Source organism: Mus caroli, chromosome 17 (genome assembly GCF_900094665.2).
Source record: "Mus caroli chromosome 17, CAROLI_EIJ_v1.1, whole genome shotgun sequence".
In the NCBI taxonomy this organism is placed as follows: Eukaryota; Metazoa; Chordata; class Mammalia; order Rodentia; family Muridae; genus Mus; species Mus caroli.
The window spans coordinates 44,536,596-44,548,773 of record NC_034586.1 but is presented as its reverse complement, the minus strand read 5'-3'; the positions used below and the strand labels follow the sequence as shown (position 1 = coordinate 44,548,773).

The following is a 12,178-nucleotide window of genomic DNA, read 5'->3' as shown; positions in this document are numbered from 1 at the left end:
CACGTCTCATGCTGACTCCTTCTAACACAGGGTCTCACTGTATATCCACATCTGGGAGTTCTACAGCCCAGATCTGGATGATATCCAGCATCAAGGAAGGGTTGGTTTTGGGGAGATTGTGCTTTTGGTGGTATTTATTTATTTAATTATTTATTATCTAGTTATTTAATATGTGTATGTGCCTGTACACAAAAGTGTGAACACACTGGGGAGGGCACACACGCCACGGTGCACACATGGAGGAGGTCAGAGGACTGCAGAGCAGATTCTCTCTGTCCACTTCGACACAGGCAAACTCAGACTGCCAGGCTGGCAGAGCAGGCGCCTTTACCTGCTCCTCCAGCTCACCTGCCCAATACTCATTGCTCTTTTGAGCCAGGGTCTCATGTAGCCCAGGCTGGTCTGGAAATTGCTAGGTAGCTTAGGCTGACCTTGAACTCCTGACCCCTCTAATTCTTCCTCCCAGTGGAGAGATTACAGACACTCAAGACCATGCTCAGTTTGCTTTGGCTTTTGACATATAGTCTCCCTATGTAGTCCAGGCTGGTCTGGAAGTGTAGCCCAGGCTAACCTGGATCTCACCATCCTCCTGCCTTGGCATCTGAATGCTGGGATTACAAGCAGACTCCTGTAGTATGCCTAGTTAGAGCTGGAGTGTAACTCTTAATTCCTGTAGAGCAGGCTCCCCTTACTACACACAACATCCCACTCCTTCCAGACGTTGTGGTACATGCCTGTAGTCCCAGCTAAATGAGAGCCAAGGCAGGAATGATCAGCTGAACTGAGAAGTTGGAGGTCAGTCTAGGCACACACACTCCACTTTACATGACCCTTATCTGGGAGGATCTTAGCTCACAGAGACCGTGTCCTATCTTTGGTTTCTAGGGCACCGAGACTACAGCTGTGGTCCAGCTGCAGCGTACAGCCCAGCTGGCTGGCCCCTGTCCAAGATAGGAAGTGGGGAAGACTGGCACATGTTGCTGGGCACAAGGGGTGTGCAGCACTGCAGTGGCCTGACTTTGTGTGAGTCCACTGAGAAAGACTGGAGGGGAAGGGCTTGTTCTGCTCAGGAGGGCCTTGGGGCTGCAGAGCCTGTGCAGTGGCTTCTTGTCATCTTGGTTATTTAGAGGGCTCTGGAAGGGAGATAGCAGAACACGGGACTAGGAGTCTCTGTTCCCATGTGACTTGTATGAAGCCCCTTCTCTTCTTGGTGAGCTTTCACTGCACCGTAGCAGAGGAAATACAGAGTGGAAAGGGGACTCTTCTAGAGGACCCGAGTTCAGATCCCAGCACCCACATCCTGCAGATCACAGCTGCTTGAAACTGCAGCTCCAGGGGGGCTCCAGTCTACAGCCTCCCTATGGTGGTTTGAATATGCTTGGCCCATGGGAAGTGCTACTGTTAGGAGGGGTGGCCTCGTTGGAGGAAGTATGGGGGTGGGCTTTCAGGTCCTGTGCTTAAGTTCCACCCAGTTTGGAAGACAGAGTCTCTCCTGGCTGCCTTCAGATCAAGTTATAAAACTCTCAGCTCCTTCTTCAGCACCGTGCCTGCCCAGATGCTGCCATGTTCCCACCATGATGATAATGGACTGAACCTCTCTGAACCTGTAAGCCAGCCCCAATTAAAGTTGTCCTTTATCAGAGTTGCCTTGGTCATGGTGTCTCTTCACAGCAATGAAATCCTAACTAAGACACTCCCCAAGAATGTGCCCGTGTGTGTGTGTGTGTGTGTGTGTGTGTGTGTGTGTGTGTACTCATGCACATAGACAAATACACATACTTGTAATTAAAAACAACAAAAAGGAATCTTTTTTTAAAAAAAAGAAATATTGCTATATTTCTTTCTAGAAATACAGGCTGGGCAGATGGTAGCAGTTAATGTGTGAGAATGGGAGTTTGGCTCCCATGTAAATGCTGGTTGGGGCACAGAGGCCTGCCCTGGGCTTCAGTCTCAGAAGGAAGAGTCCAGGGAGCCCTGGCACAAGCTGGCTAGCAAGACTAGCCATATCTGCGAGCCGTAGGTATGATGGAGAAGAGATCTTTGCTCAATGAGTAGCATGAAAGAGGAAAGCCTGCATCAATCTTAGGTCTCAGCAACCATGGGATGCACAACAATACATGTCTATGCACCCACACATATGTATTCATACCATGTACAAGCATGAAAAAAATATAAGAAAAACCAGGCAGGTGCCAAAAGTCCTTAATCCCAGCACTTGGGAGGCAGAGGCAGATGGATTTCTGTGAGTTGAAGGCCAGCCTGGTCTACATAGGAAAAAGGAGTTGCCCAGATGTTGGGGAACATGTCCAGGCATGGTGCCAGGTCCTGAGGCTGAATTTTCCTCTGTACTTAACAGTTGGTTTCAAGAAAGCTGGGTGGTGGTGACACACACCTTTAATCCTAGCACTGGGATAGCAGAGACAGGGGGATGGCAGTGAGTTTTAAGCTAGCCTAGTCTACAGAGTGAGTTCCAGGATAGCCAGAGCTACACAGAGAAGCACTGTCTTGGAAAATAAAAGGGGGGAGGGAGGGAGGGAGGGAGGGAGGAAGGGAGGGAGGGAGGGAGGAAGGAAGGCAGGAAGGAAGGAAGGGGCTGTGTCTGGGTAGCAACGCCACATGAAGTGTATCTTAGGCAGCCTGGCCAAGTCCCTTAGGAGGAGACAGTACCAGGGCAAGACTAGGTGGACAGTTTGGCTCAGGTGCAGACATCAAAAGGGCATTCAACCCTGTTTATCTCACTTCAGTCAGAATGGCTGTCATCAAGGGGCTCGGGGGAAGCCACTAATGCAGGCTAGGTGCCCTTATTCACTGCCAGTGGGAATGTGTAGCTGCACCAGATAGAAGGCCACGTGGAGGCTCCTCAACACACTGAACGCAAGCTTCTGATGGCATCTAACCCCAGCTATACCCTTCCTGGAATGCACCTGAAGGACCACAGAGGCACTCGCTCTCCGTGTTTACTGCTGTGCTGGTCATAGAGGAAGCAACCACCCTTGATGCTCGTCCGACAGATAAATGGATTTCGAAAATGTGGCTCACACATACGGCTCACACATACCGTAGGATTCTATGCAGCCCTGGAGGAACATGGAACTGTGACGTTTGCGGGGGGGGGGGGTTGGCTGAAACTGGAAACTACGTTAAGCAGAACAAGGCAGGCTCAGAAAGACAAACACTGCACATCTTCTCTCCGCAGTGGAGCCTTGATTTAAGATGACGCATTTGGGTACAGCTGTGTATGTGTATGTATCTACAGATATGCATATGCATGTGATGAAACTCCAGGAAAGGGGAGAAAAAAAGATGTGAAGGGAGCTAGAGAAGAAAAGCAAGGGTCTCAGAATAAATGTAATAAAGAGGCAACCAGCTAAAGGGGGCAAAGGAGATGGCAGCGGGGGAGGGGAACGAGTCGGAAGAATGACATATGATGAAACTCATTATTTTATATGATACTCTAAGAATTAACAGTACTAGCAATAGTGGGGCCTAGGGATATACACCTCCTAGCCCTTGGGAGGCAAAGCAAGTGTTTGAGGCTAGCCTGATCTACATAGTGTGTTCCAGGCCAGCCATGGCAACATTGTGAGACCCTGTCTCAAAAATAATATAATGATAAGAAACAACTTGATGAAGCAAGGCATAGTGGTGTTCACCTGCAATCCCAGCATCTAGGGTGCTGTGGCCAGAGGGTCAGGAGGCTCAGGCCAGCTCGTTGACACAACAAGATTCTGTGTCACCTTGATCCCTCCTTACCAAAATGCTTTTTTTTTTTCTTTTTCAAATACTAGGTACCATACCAAAAAGCTCATGGTGGGGAGATGGCTCAGTGGGAAGAGTGCTGGCCCAGCATACAGGAAACCTCATCTCTAGAACCCCTCAAAGCGGACGTGGTGCCCAGTAATCAGAGCGCTTGGGAAGTAGGAGTAGCAGGTCATCACAGAGAACTTTGTGGCCACACTGGACTGCATGCTGTCCCAACAACAGGAAGTTCCCGCACCACAAGTACCCTTGTGATACTTGGTACAGTAGCATAATACTAATTAGTAACAGCCCTCAAATGCTGTTGTCTAGTTCTTCTGATTGCTGTGTCCTCAAAGGGGGCACATCTGTGTGACTAGCGTGCATGAGGTAAAGGTGTTTCTGCACACAGATGTAAAGGTAGACTTCTGACGGGGTGGGGGTGGGGCGCTTTGACATCCTCCTGGACCACCTAGAAACAAAGAGGCTCGAGGATTGCGTTAGTCCCAGAAAAAAGAAAAAACAAAAAACAAAACAACAACAACAAAAAAAAAACAGAAAAACTTAAAAGGCGGGGCGCTGAAGCTAAGGAGAGTCTGGGGAGCTGCTTTTGAAGGCAGGTGAGGCCTGGCCTACCGGCTCAGGTAAGCCGGGAAGAATGCAGCAGCCGCCAAACCCTCCCGCGGGCGCGTCGCAGTGACTCAGCCGCTACCAGGAAGGAGGAGTGCTCCCAAACTCTGCGACGCCCCCAGACAGCAGCCTGACCTCCGAGGCTCTGGGGCGCCAAGTCTCCCGCAGCGAGCATCTAGACGTCCAAGGCGGGACTCCCTCCCGTCCTGCTTTCCCTCCAGCGCAGCCACCCCTGCCTATCCCCGGAACGTGGCCGAGGGCGGTGAGAGAGCTGCGGGCGCCGTGGGGGCCACGCGGGTCCCGGCCCCGACGGCGCCCAGAAGACCTACAAGAGCTGTAAGTAGTGACTTCGAGGACGGGAGGCGACCGAGGGGGAGCTCCATCCTTGGCGTCCCAGCTTTCCTCTCGGTTGTAACGCGGGCTGAGAGGAGGTGTCCTGGCGCCGCCGCCTCCCTAATTAGCTCTGGTGGTGTGGACCCAGACGCCGCTGGGCTTGGAGGCAGCTCAGGTCCAGTGTGAGTCCCAGAGGGACTTCCCACCTGAGAATCACCTCCACGGACCTGCCAAGCCCCACCTGGCTGCCTACAAGCTCCTGGGGTCACTCTGAGGGTCTCCGAGCCCCCCCCCGCCCCCCCCACCCCCCGCTTTTGGTGACAGTTCCTCCGCACAGCCAGAGCTTACCATACCAAGCCGGATCAACAGACTGGCTTCTCCTCAATCCCTTCTACACTCACCCTCGTGTGAGAAAGTTGGGAGTGACAGCCTGGCGCCCAAAGAGGGGATGGGCAGTCCGTCTAAAACGAATTCCCGTGTCCAACTGGCACTGGTGGGGATGGCAGGCCTTGGGGATGTTTTTGGCTGCTATGGGACCAGGAGGCTGGTGCAACACCAGCCCAGCTTCCCGGAGAGCCAGTTTCTGACGGACTGAGCCCCAAACTCCAGACACCCAGCTCCTAAATGGAAATCCAGGACTTGAACAAAGGGCACCAAAAGAACTAGATTGCTCTGATCTTCGGGACAACGCGATTTGAGGGCTACTACTATTCAGACCATTGTCCCAGGATGATTGTGACTTCTTTCTTTTGATATTCTGGAAACTTTTACAAAGTTTAAGACCGAAGGAAAACATGCGGCCCCTTGTGCAAGCCGCGAGGTTCTCCCGGCCCTGGGTAGGCGGAGATCTGGGGAGACTGGAGATCCTGGCTCTGAGCGAGGGGAGGAAACCAGACGAGCTGGCTTCCTGTGGGGGCTCAGGCCTCGGACGCCCCGCGGACAGACGTGTCCTGCCCTGGCAGCAGCGAGTCCCGCACGGGGGAGGGGACGCCTGAGGGGGGCTGAGACAGCGAGGAGGGGGCGGGGACGGGGTGGGCCAGGGAAGAGGGGAGGAGCGAGGGGGCTGGAGCGAGAGAAGGAAGAAGGAAGGGGCGATCGGTGGGTGCGAGTTGGCGCTGGAATGGGAGCCAAGAGCGAGTGAGCGGGGAGGGGGCGCGGGCGACACCCAGGTGTCGCATGGCGGGGTCCACGAGGTGACCTGCCTAGGCCAGCAGCGCGCAGCTTGCACGAGTATGCGCTAGGGCACCCACTCCGTTTCCCCACGCACACGCGAGGGAGGCCTGCCCCGCCCGCTGAGCGCTGTTTTCTCCAGGTCCCAGGCCGATGTCCCAGGTGAGCGGTCAGTGCCCTTCTCGCTGCGACGCGCCTCATGGAGTCCCCAGCGCTGCCCTGGACCCAGGTAGGAGCGGGAATCGAAGGTTAGACCAGAGTGGTGTGGAGGCTGAGAGTTTTGGGGGTGGGGTTGTTAGTCCTCTTGGAGACATACAGGCGGATGGCTCCCAGGAGCTTGGGTGGGGGTGGGGATGGGAAGTCTCAGTATTGGGGACCAGGTCCAAGGGCATAAGAGGGGAGTAGAGGGCTAGGGTGAGGAGGCAGGGCCCGGAGCAGGCGGCCATGGCTGTGCAGAGTTGGCTCCAACTCCCCCTAGCCCCAGCTACACACACACACACACACACACACACACACACACACACACTCCGTGATGTCTGCCCATAATATTGGGATTTGTGGCCGAACCATTTCTGCCCAGTGTGTAAATATTTATGAGGGCCTTAGGCGGGGTGTGTGGCAGGGAGGGGGGGCGGTGTCTGAGTCTCTCTTCTTCCCTTCCCCCAAACTAAGCAGAAAGTTGCTGGAGCGCTCTTTGAAAACTTTTGTCTCAGCAACTAGTGGTTAGGAACCTGGCCCCTTCCCTCCTTCTTGCTAGCTGAAGTTCCCTCCGGTCAGTCCCTACCCTACCCTATATGGGACACACACTGGCATGCGCGCGGGCACACACACACACACACACACACACACAATCTACAACATAGTAAAATGACCCTTCCCCCACCTCAGAGGCTAAACTACCCTGATTGCCCCAGGAGCCTACAGACTAAGGAAGAGAGTGCGGTTCCCTGGGGGCACCTCTGCCAATTTAGCCTTCCAGCCCTCACAGTCTAGAGTTTTCTAGAGGCTCATATGGACATCCAGATTTGTTCCGAGTCAGAGTGGCCAGGGTGCAGAAGTGTAGGCCCAGATTTCCTGACTTAAGCCCCTATTTGGGCTCAGTTGGAGGCCCTGCCTTCCTCCCACCAAAACCAACTTCTCCTTTCCCCAACACTGTCAGTAATGAAAACCCAAGCCCATCCTGGACCTCAAACTCCCATCATGGCCTTGGACACGTTCTTTCTCCTGCTCTAGGCCTGGGTCTCCATCCCCAAATCTCACCCCTACCCTGAGCCTCCACCACCCAAATTTGTCTGTCTGTTTGGGGGATGGTCTTGGCTGCTTGTCTACCTGGCCTGGCCTCTCCCAACTGTAGAGGTGGAAAGTCTCCCAAAACTGAGTGATGCCTGGCCAGTGGAGTCTAATGTGTCTGTGTTCTGACTTCACCAGCCCTAAGACCCTGTTCTGGTAGAGCCTGTAGAGTCTTGATTCAAGACTTAGAATTCTAGGGATACCCTCCTCTAAGGATCAGGCTCCTTTAGCTTGGAAGGACAGTGCAGAGCAGGGGGTTGGGAGGCCCTCTCTCTCTCTCTCTGCCTCCCTCTCCCCCACCCCCACGTTTCCATGCTTGTTTGCTTCCCTTACTCGTTTGTCTCTGTGTTCTCCCGCTCTCCCATAATGTCTCCTTCCAAGATCCCCTCCCTCATCTGACCTGCCCTCCACCCAGTGGCAAGGGAGGGGAGCAGAGTGTGCCCAGGACAGGCTGCCGAGTCCAGGGGGAGCTGCTGGGAAGGCTTAGTCCTGGGCTGTAATTTGAGGCCCCCAGAGTTCCAGCAAGCCCCCTCCCCAGCCTGAACTGGGCCAGACAATGCAGCTTTTACAACACTTGTCCTGTTCTGTTCTGCCTGCTACCCAGGAAGCCCAAACCGCAGGAGACTCAGCCAAAACCCCACAGACGCCTGCCTGACTTTGGAGACCAGAATCCCCCTTGCTCCCTGTGTGCCCACAGAACAGTTGGCCATGACACTGTCCTCTAGAGCAAAAGCTGCTGGCTCAATAGCCAGGGAGTGACATGGCCTTCTCTCTCAGGCATCCAAGATACAGACAGGGCACAAGAGGACTCGGGGCAGCTCTGGTTAGGACAGGTGGCCAAGCACTGAGACTCTGACTCCCGCACTGGCCTCTACCTCACTCACCCTTTCCTGACAACCCCAAGAGCCTGGCTCCCTAACCCGCAAGATTTCTGCCCAGCACTGGAAAGTTACATTTCTACCTATGGGTCTAAACTTAATTTCCTGGAAATTGAAGCCTTTGGACCTAAAACAACTGGATTGAGCCCAAGTGGCAGCTCAGACCCTCTCCAGTCCTCCACTCAGTAGCCTGGGTCTGTGACTAGTGAATCCACACTTGTGACATGGACATCAGAAGAGTCTACCTTCTCCTGTCTCTTTAGGGTTCAAAGCCAGATGCCACCCCTAGCCCTTGATGTGGCCCCTCTTTCTCCTTTCCCTTATCTGGGGTATTCTGAGAACTAACACTCAGTCACAGAGGTGCAGAGGTCAATCCTGACCGCCAAGAGGGAAGGGGATGGACGGACAAGGGCCTGGTCTGCAGAAGGCAGCGAGTGCTTCATTGCCAAGTTGTGGGTATAACATGGCTGTTTGGACAAAGGACTGATGTCGCAGGGGTCAGGGAAGCTTTCTGGAGAAAGACATGATGTTGTGGCTAGACCAGGAAGAATGGTGGCAGCGTGGTCATGAGGAATTTTATGTACAGAGGGAGTTTGGCCAGAAGCTGCTGTGATAGCCCAAGGGTGTGGATAAGCTAGTCTGCCTGGAACACAAGACCTTTGTACAATCACTGAAGATGTGTGACCAGAGGCTTTGAATGTCTGGTCAGACAGAGTGTGAAATGTGGGGTTCCAGACATCACTCTCTGGCCAGAAGTCCGGATCTTCTCTCTAGAGAGATGGTCATAGCCCAAAGGGAAGGGAACCCAGGTCTACTACTATCCATAATGACAGTGCTGGGGTATAGACTTGGAGTCTCAGGACAGGAACTGGCCAGGCTTGAAGTGAACCCATCCCACCTGGAAGAGTTTCTCCCCTTTCTTCCTGGCCAGGAACCACCCCCACCCCCAATCTGATGGATAACGGACCGAGGGCATCCACCAGATCCCTGCCACTGCTCTGAGTCTCCCCGACTTTCCTGTGCAGTGTGTAGATTTAAATATGTAACTTCCACTCCTTTCTAAAGCTCTGACGTGCAGACTGGAACCTCAGCCCGTGTATGAGTATGAGTATGAGTATGTGTCTGAGTGAATCCTGCCTGGATTTCACCAGGGGTGTAGGACACTGGCATGTTTGAGGTCACTGTGTGACCAGATGGCACCTGCTAGGACTCCAACTGCAGACATCAGTCCCTCTCTGCCCAGTGGGTCCTTTGTGCATGCCCCTACAGTGTTTGTTCCCTTGTGGCCTTTGCCAACTACGCCTTTCCCTCACCCCCCCTTACACTCACTCCTCAGGAGAGTCCCTCAGAGATACTCTCTTCTCCATGGCCAGACAGGGAAGGCTTTTGGCCATCGAAGGGAAACTGGGCTCTTTAGCCTCTTGATCTGCAAGTCCTCCGCCCACCTGTGGCTCACTTATCCCAGAAGTGCTGTTCCCAGCCCTTGACTTGGGAATTCAGGTCCATAGGGTAGCTAGCGTCTGCAGAGCAAATGGGTCTTCCTGACTCTGCCTTTTCCTTCCAGTACTGTGGGCCTGACTCTGAGCACGTGCTTCGCTCCCCTCTTCTGCCTGCAACCGTGACCTTCCTAGCTTCAGGTCTGCCCCTCTGTGTCTAGGTTCAACCACTGCACTTGGTCTTAGAAAGTCCAATTTCCTACATTGTCAGCTTCCTCGGGCTATGGTCTGATCTCTCTAGAACTTTTGTGTTCCTGCCAGGCTCAAGGTCACCAGCCATGTAGGTGATTATGGTTAGGAGAGACACTTGAATGAATGAGACAGAGAGGGGAGCTCCCATCTGCTTAAACCTTCCTCTTCCTCCCTCTCCCCCTTCCCCTCCCCCCCCCTCCTCAAACTCTAGGAACCAAAAGAGCAGGAATCTTGACTCTATCAGTACTGTACACTCTGACTTCAACAAGAAACCTGGGAAGCCAAGGGCTTTCGGTGGCCGGCTTCCGTTCCAGACCCCCATCCTCAGTAGCTCCGAGTGGCACAGGCTTCCTCAAGCCCATCAAACTGGAGGCTCTGGGGTCTTGGTTCCTCTTCTCAGGCTTGGAACCCAGTGCTTGTCTAAGATTCAGTTGTAGTTGGTCTCTGCTACTTTGTGGGCTCTTCTTTTTCCCACCCTTCCCCCTCCCACCCCACCCCCCGCCCTCGCCCCAGTTTCACCCCCTGACACTAGATAGGAGAGAAACAAGGATAGAGGGGAGAGAGGAATTAGGAAAAATTCCCTGAATCTGATCTCTTTTGTTTCTTCTTTGACCACAGCTAACAACCCCCCCAACCAACCTCCCTAAAAAACCAACAACCACTGATAATACCTCGTAGGGTCCTTGCGTTTATGAACCCTCAGAAAAGTTCCCACAATTCTAAGTGTTACACGATCACAGAAATTTTCTACGGCTGGCAAAAGCATGCTTCTGCTAAAGCATGAGGTAAATCTTGGGTTGCTGTGGACAGTCCATAGCAGCCCCGCATCCCACACTTAGGATAAAATGAAAACACATGCTTATAAGTTTTCTATGTGCATTGTTTTCTTTAAATAAACCAAATTCCAGAATTCTTAAGGATATAACTATGCTCAGTGGATTTTGCATTCTCTAGAGTACCTCCTGGCATGTATATATGCACACATATGCATACACACCCCTGTATACACACACACATACACCGACATACACACACCCCTACACACACATACCCACACACACCTGAATACACGGACACAGACACCTATATGTGCACACATACACCCCTACATATACAGTCACCTATATGCACACACACATACCCCTACACACACATCCTTACATATACATACACACATCTACATGCACACACAACTACATATATACAACTTACATCATATACACACAACTACATATATACAAACTTACATATACACACACCTACACACATGGGGGACCTTTTTTTTTTAACATTTTTTTAAAGACTTAGTCTTATGAGGCCCAGACTGGCCTTGAACTTGCTATGTAGCCAAGGCTGGCATTTAACTCTGATCCTCTTTGCCTCACCTCCCAAATGCTGTGATTATAGGTAAGTGATACTGTACCCCACTGATATCCTTAAATGCTAACATTCTAACAAGTAACATTATAACAAGTAAGCTAAGATACATTCCCAACCCTCTTCCTCTCAAACCTTGTAAGTATCCCTGCTGGGATTTATTTTATTTTGAGATGGGTCTTGCTACATAGTAGCTCAGTCTAGACCTCCAACTCTCATAGCCTCCTGGGTGCTAGGCCTACAGCTCTGCCCCCATCACCCCCAGCAGCCAACAGACACTCATTTGTTGTTTGTTTTGCTTTTGAGAGTGTCTCATTCTGTGACCCAAGCTGACCTGGAATTCATGGGCAAAGCTCCTACCTGAGCCTCTCAAGAGCTGAGATTACGAATGTGAGCCACCATGACCGTGCCTAGCTAGCTTGCTGTAGTTCTTGCTCTCAGTGTATATGAGAGCCACTTGCACCGGGACAGGCAACTCCCTTGGTGGTGGCCTGGTTTTCCTCATGCTGGTACACCCGGTGCTTGATTAGGTTAGGCATCTTTTAGACGCTAATAAGTGGTGCTGGAGGGGAGAAGGCAAGGCTAGATGGGTAAGTGGGTGACTGCTGGCAAATGGCCTCTTTGCTATGCATCTTGCTCTGAGAGCTGGGTATCCATGCCTCCATTCCACACAAGGTAACTCCAACTCTGTAACAAACCGGTGTGGTGATGGTTCGGGCTTGGACTCCCAGCACTCAGGAGGCCGAGGGAGGGTTGCCTATTGTGTTCAAGACCAGCCTGGGCTACAGAGTGAGACCGTATCTGCCGAAGGCATTGGGGGTAGGGAGGGATAAGAGATGGCTCAGCAGTTAGGAACACGTGATGCTTTTGCAGAGGACCAAAGTTCAGTTGCCAGCATCCACATCGGGTAGCCTACAACCCGCTGGTACTCCAACTCCAGGGGAGCCGATGCCCTCTTCTGGTCTTTGTGGGCACTGGTGCTCATGTGTACAAACCTACATGTGTGTCCACGTACACACGCATACATAGAATTAAAAATAAGGTTAAGCTTTTCCTTTTTTCTTTTTTTTTTTT

General features: G+C 52.4%; 1 protein-coding gene across 3 annotated transcripts in view; it reads left to right on the top strand.

Annotated features, from left to right (window-relative positions):
- Positions 1 to 4,325: 4,325 nt before the first annotated feature.
- Mdfi (MyoD family inhibitor) overlaps positions 4,326 to 12,178 on the top strand; it is an 18,755-nt gene continuing 10,902 nt past the window's right edge. The window contains exons 1-3 of one of the 3 annotated variants that reach the window (XM_021149723.1): positions 5,753 to 5,799; positions 6,014 to 6,100; positions 8,303 to 8,407. In XM_021149723.1, coding sequence (XP_021005382.1) covers positions 8,335 to 8,407 — 73 coding nt within the window. In that variant the 5' untranslated portion in view covers positions 5,753 to 5,799; positions 6,014 to 6,100; positions 8,303 to 8,334. Of the gene's footprint in view, positions 4,705 to 5,752; positions 5,800 to 6,013; positions 6,101 to 8,302; positions 8,408 to 12,178 lie in introns of those variants that run through there. The other 2 variants (XM_021149721.1, XM_021149722.1) reach the window with 2 other exon arrangements.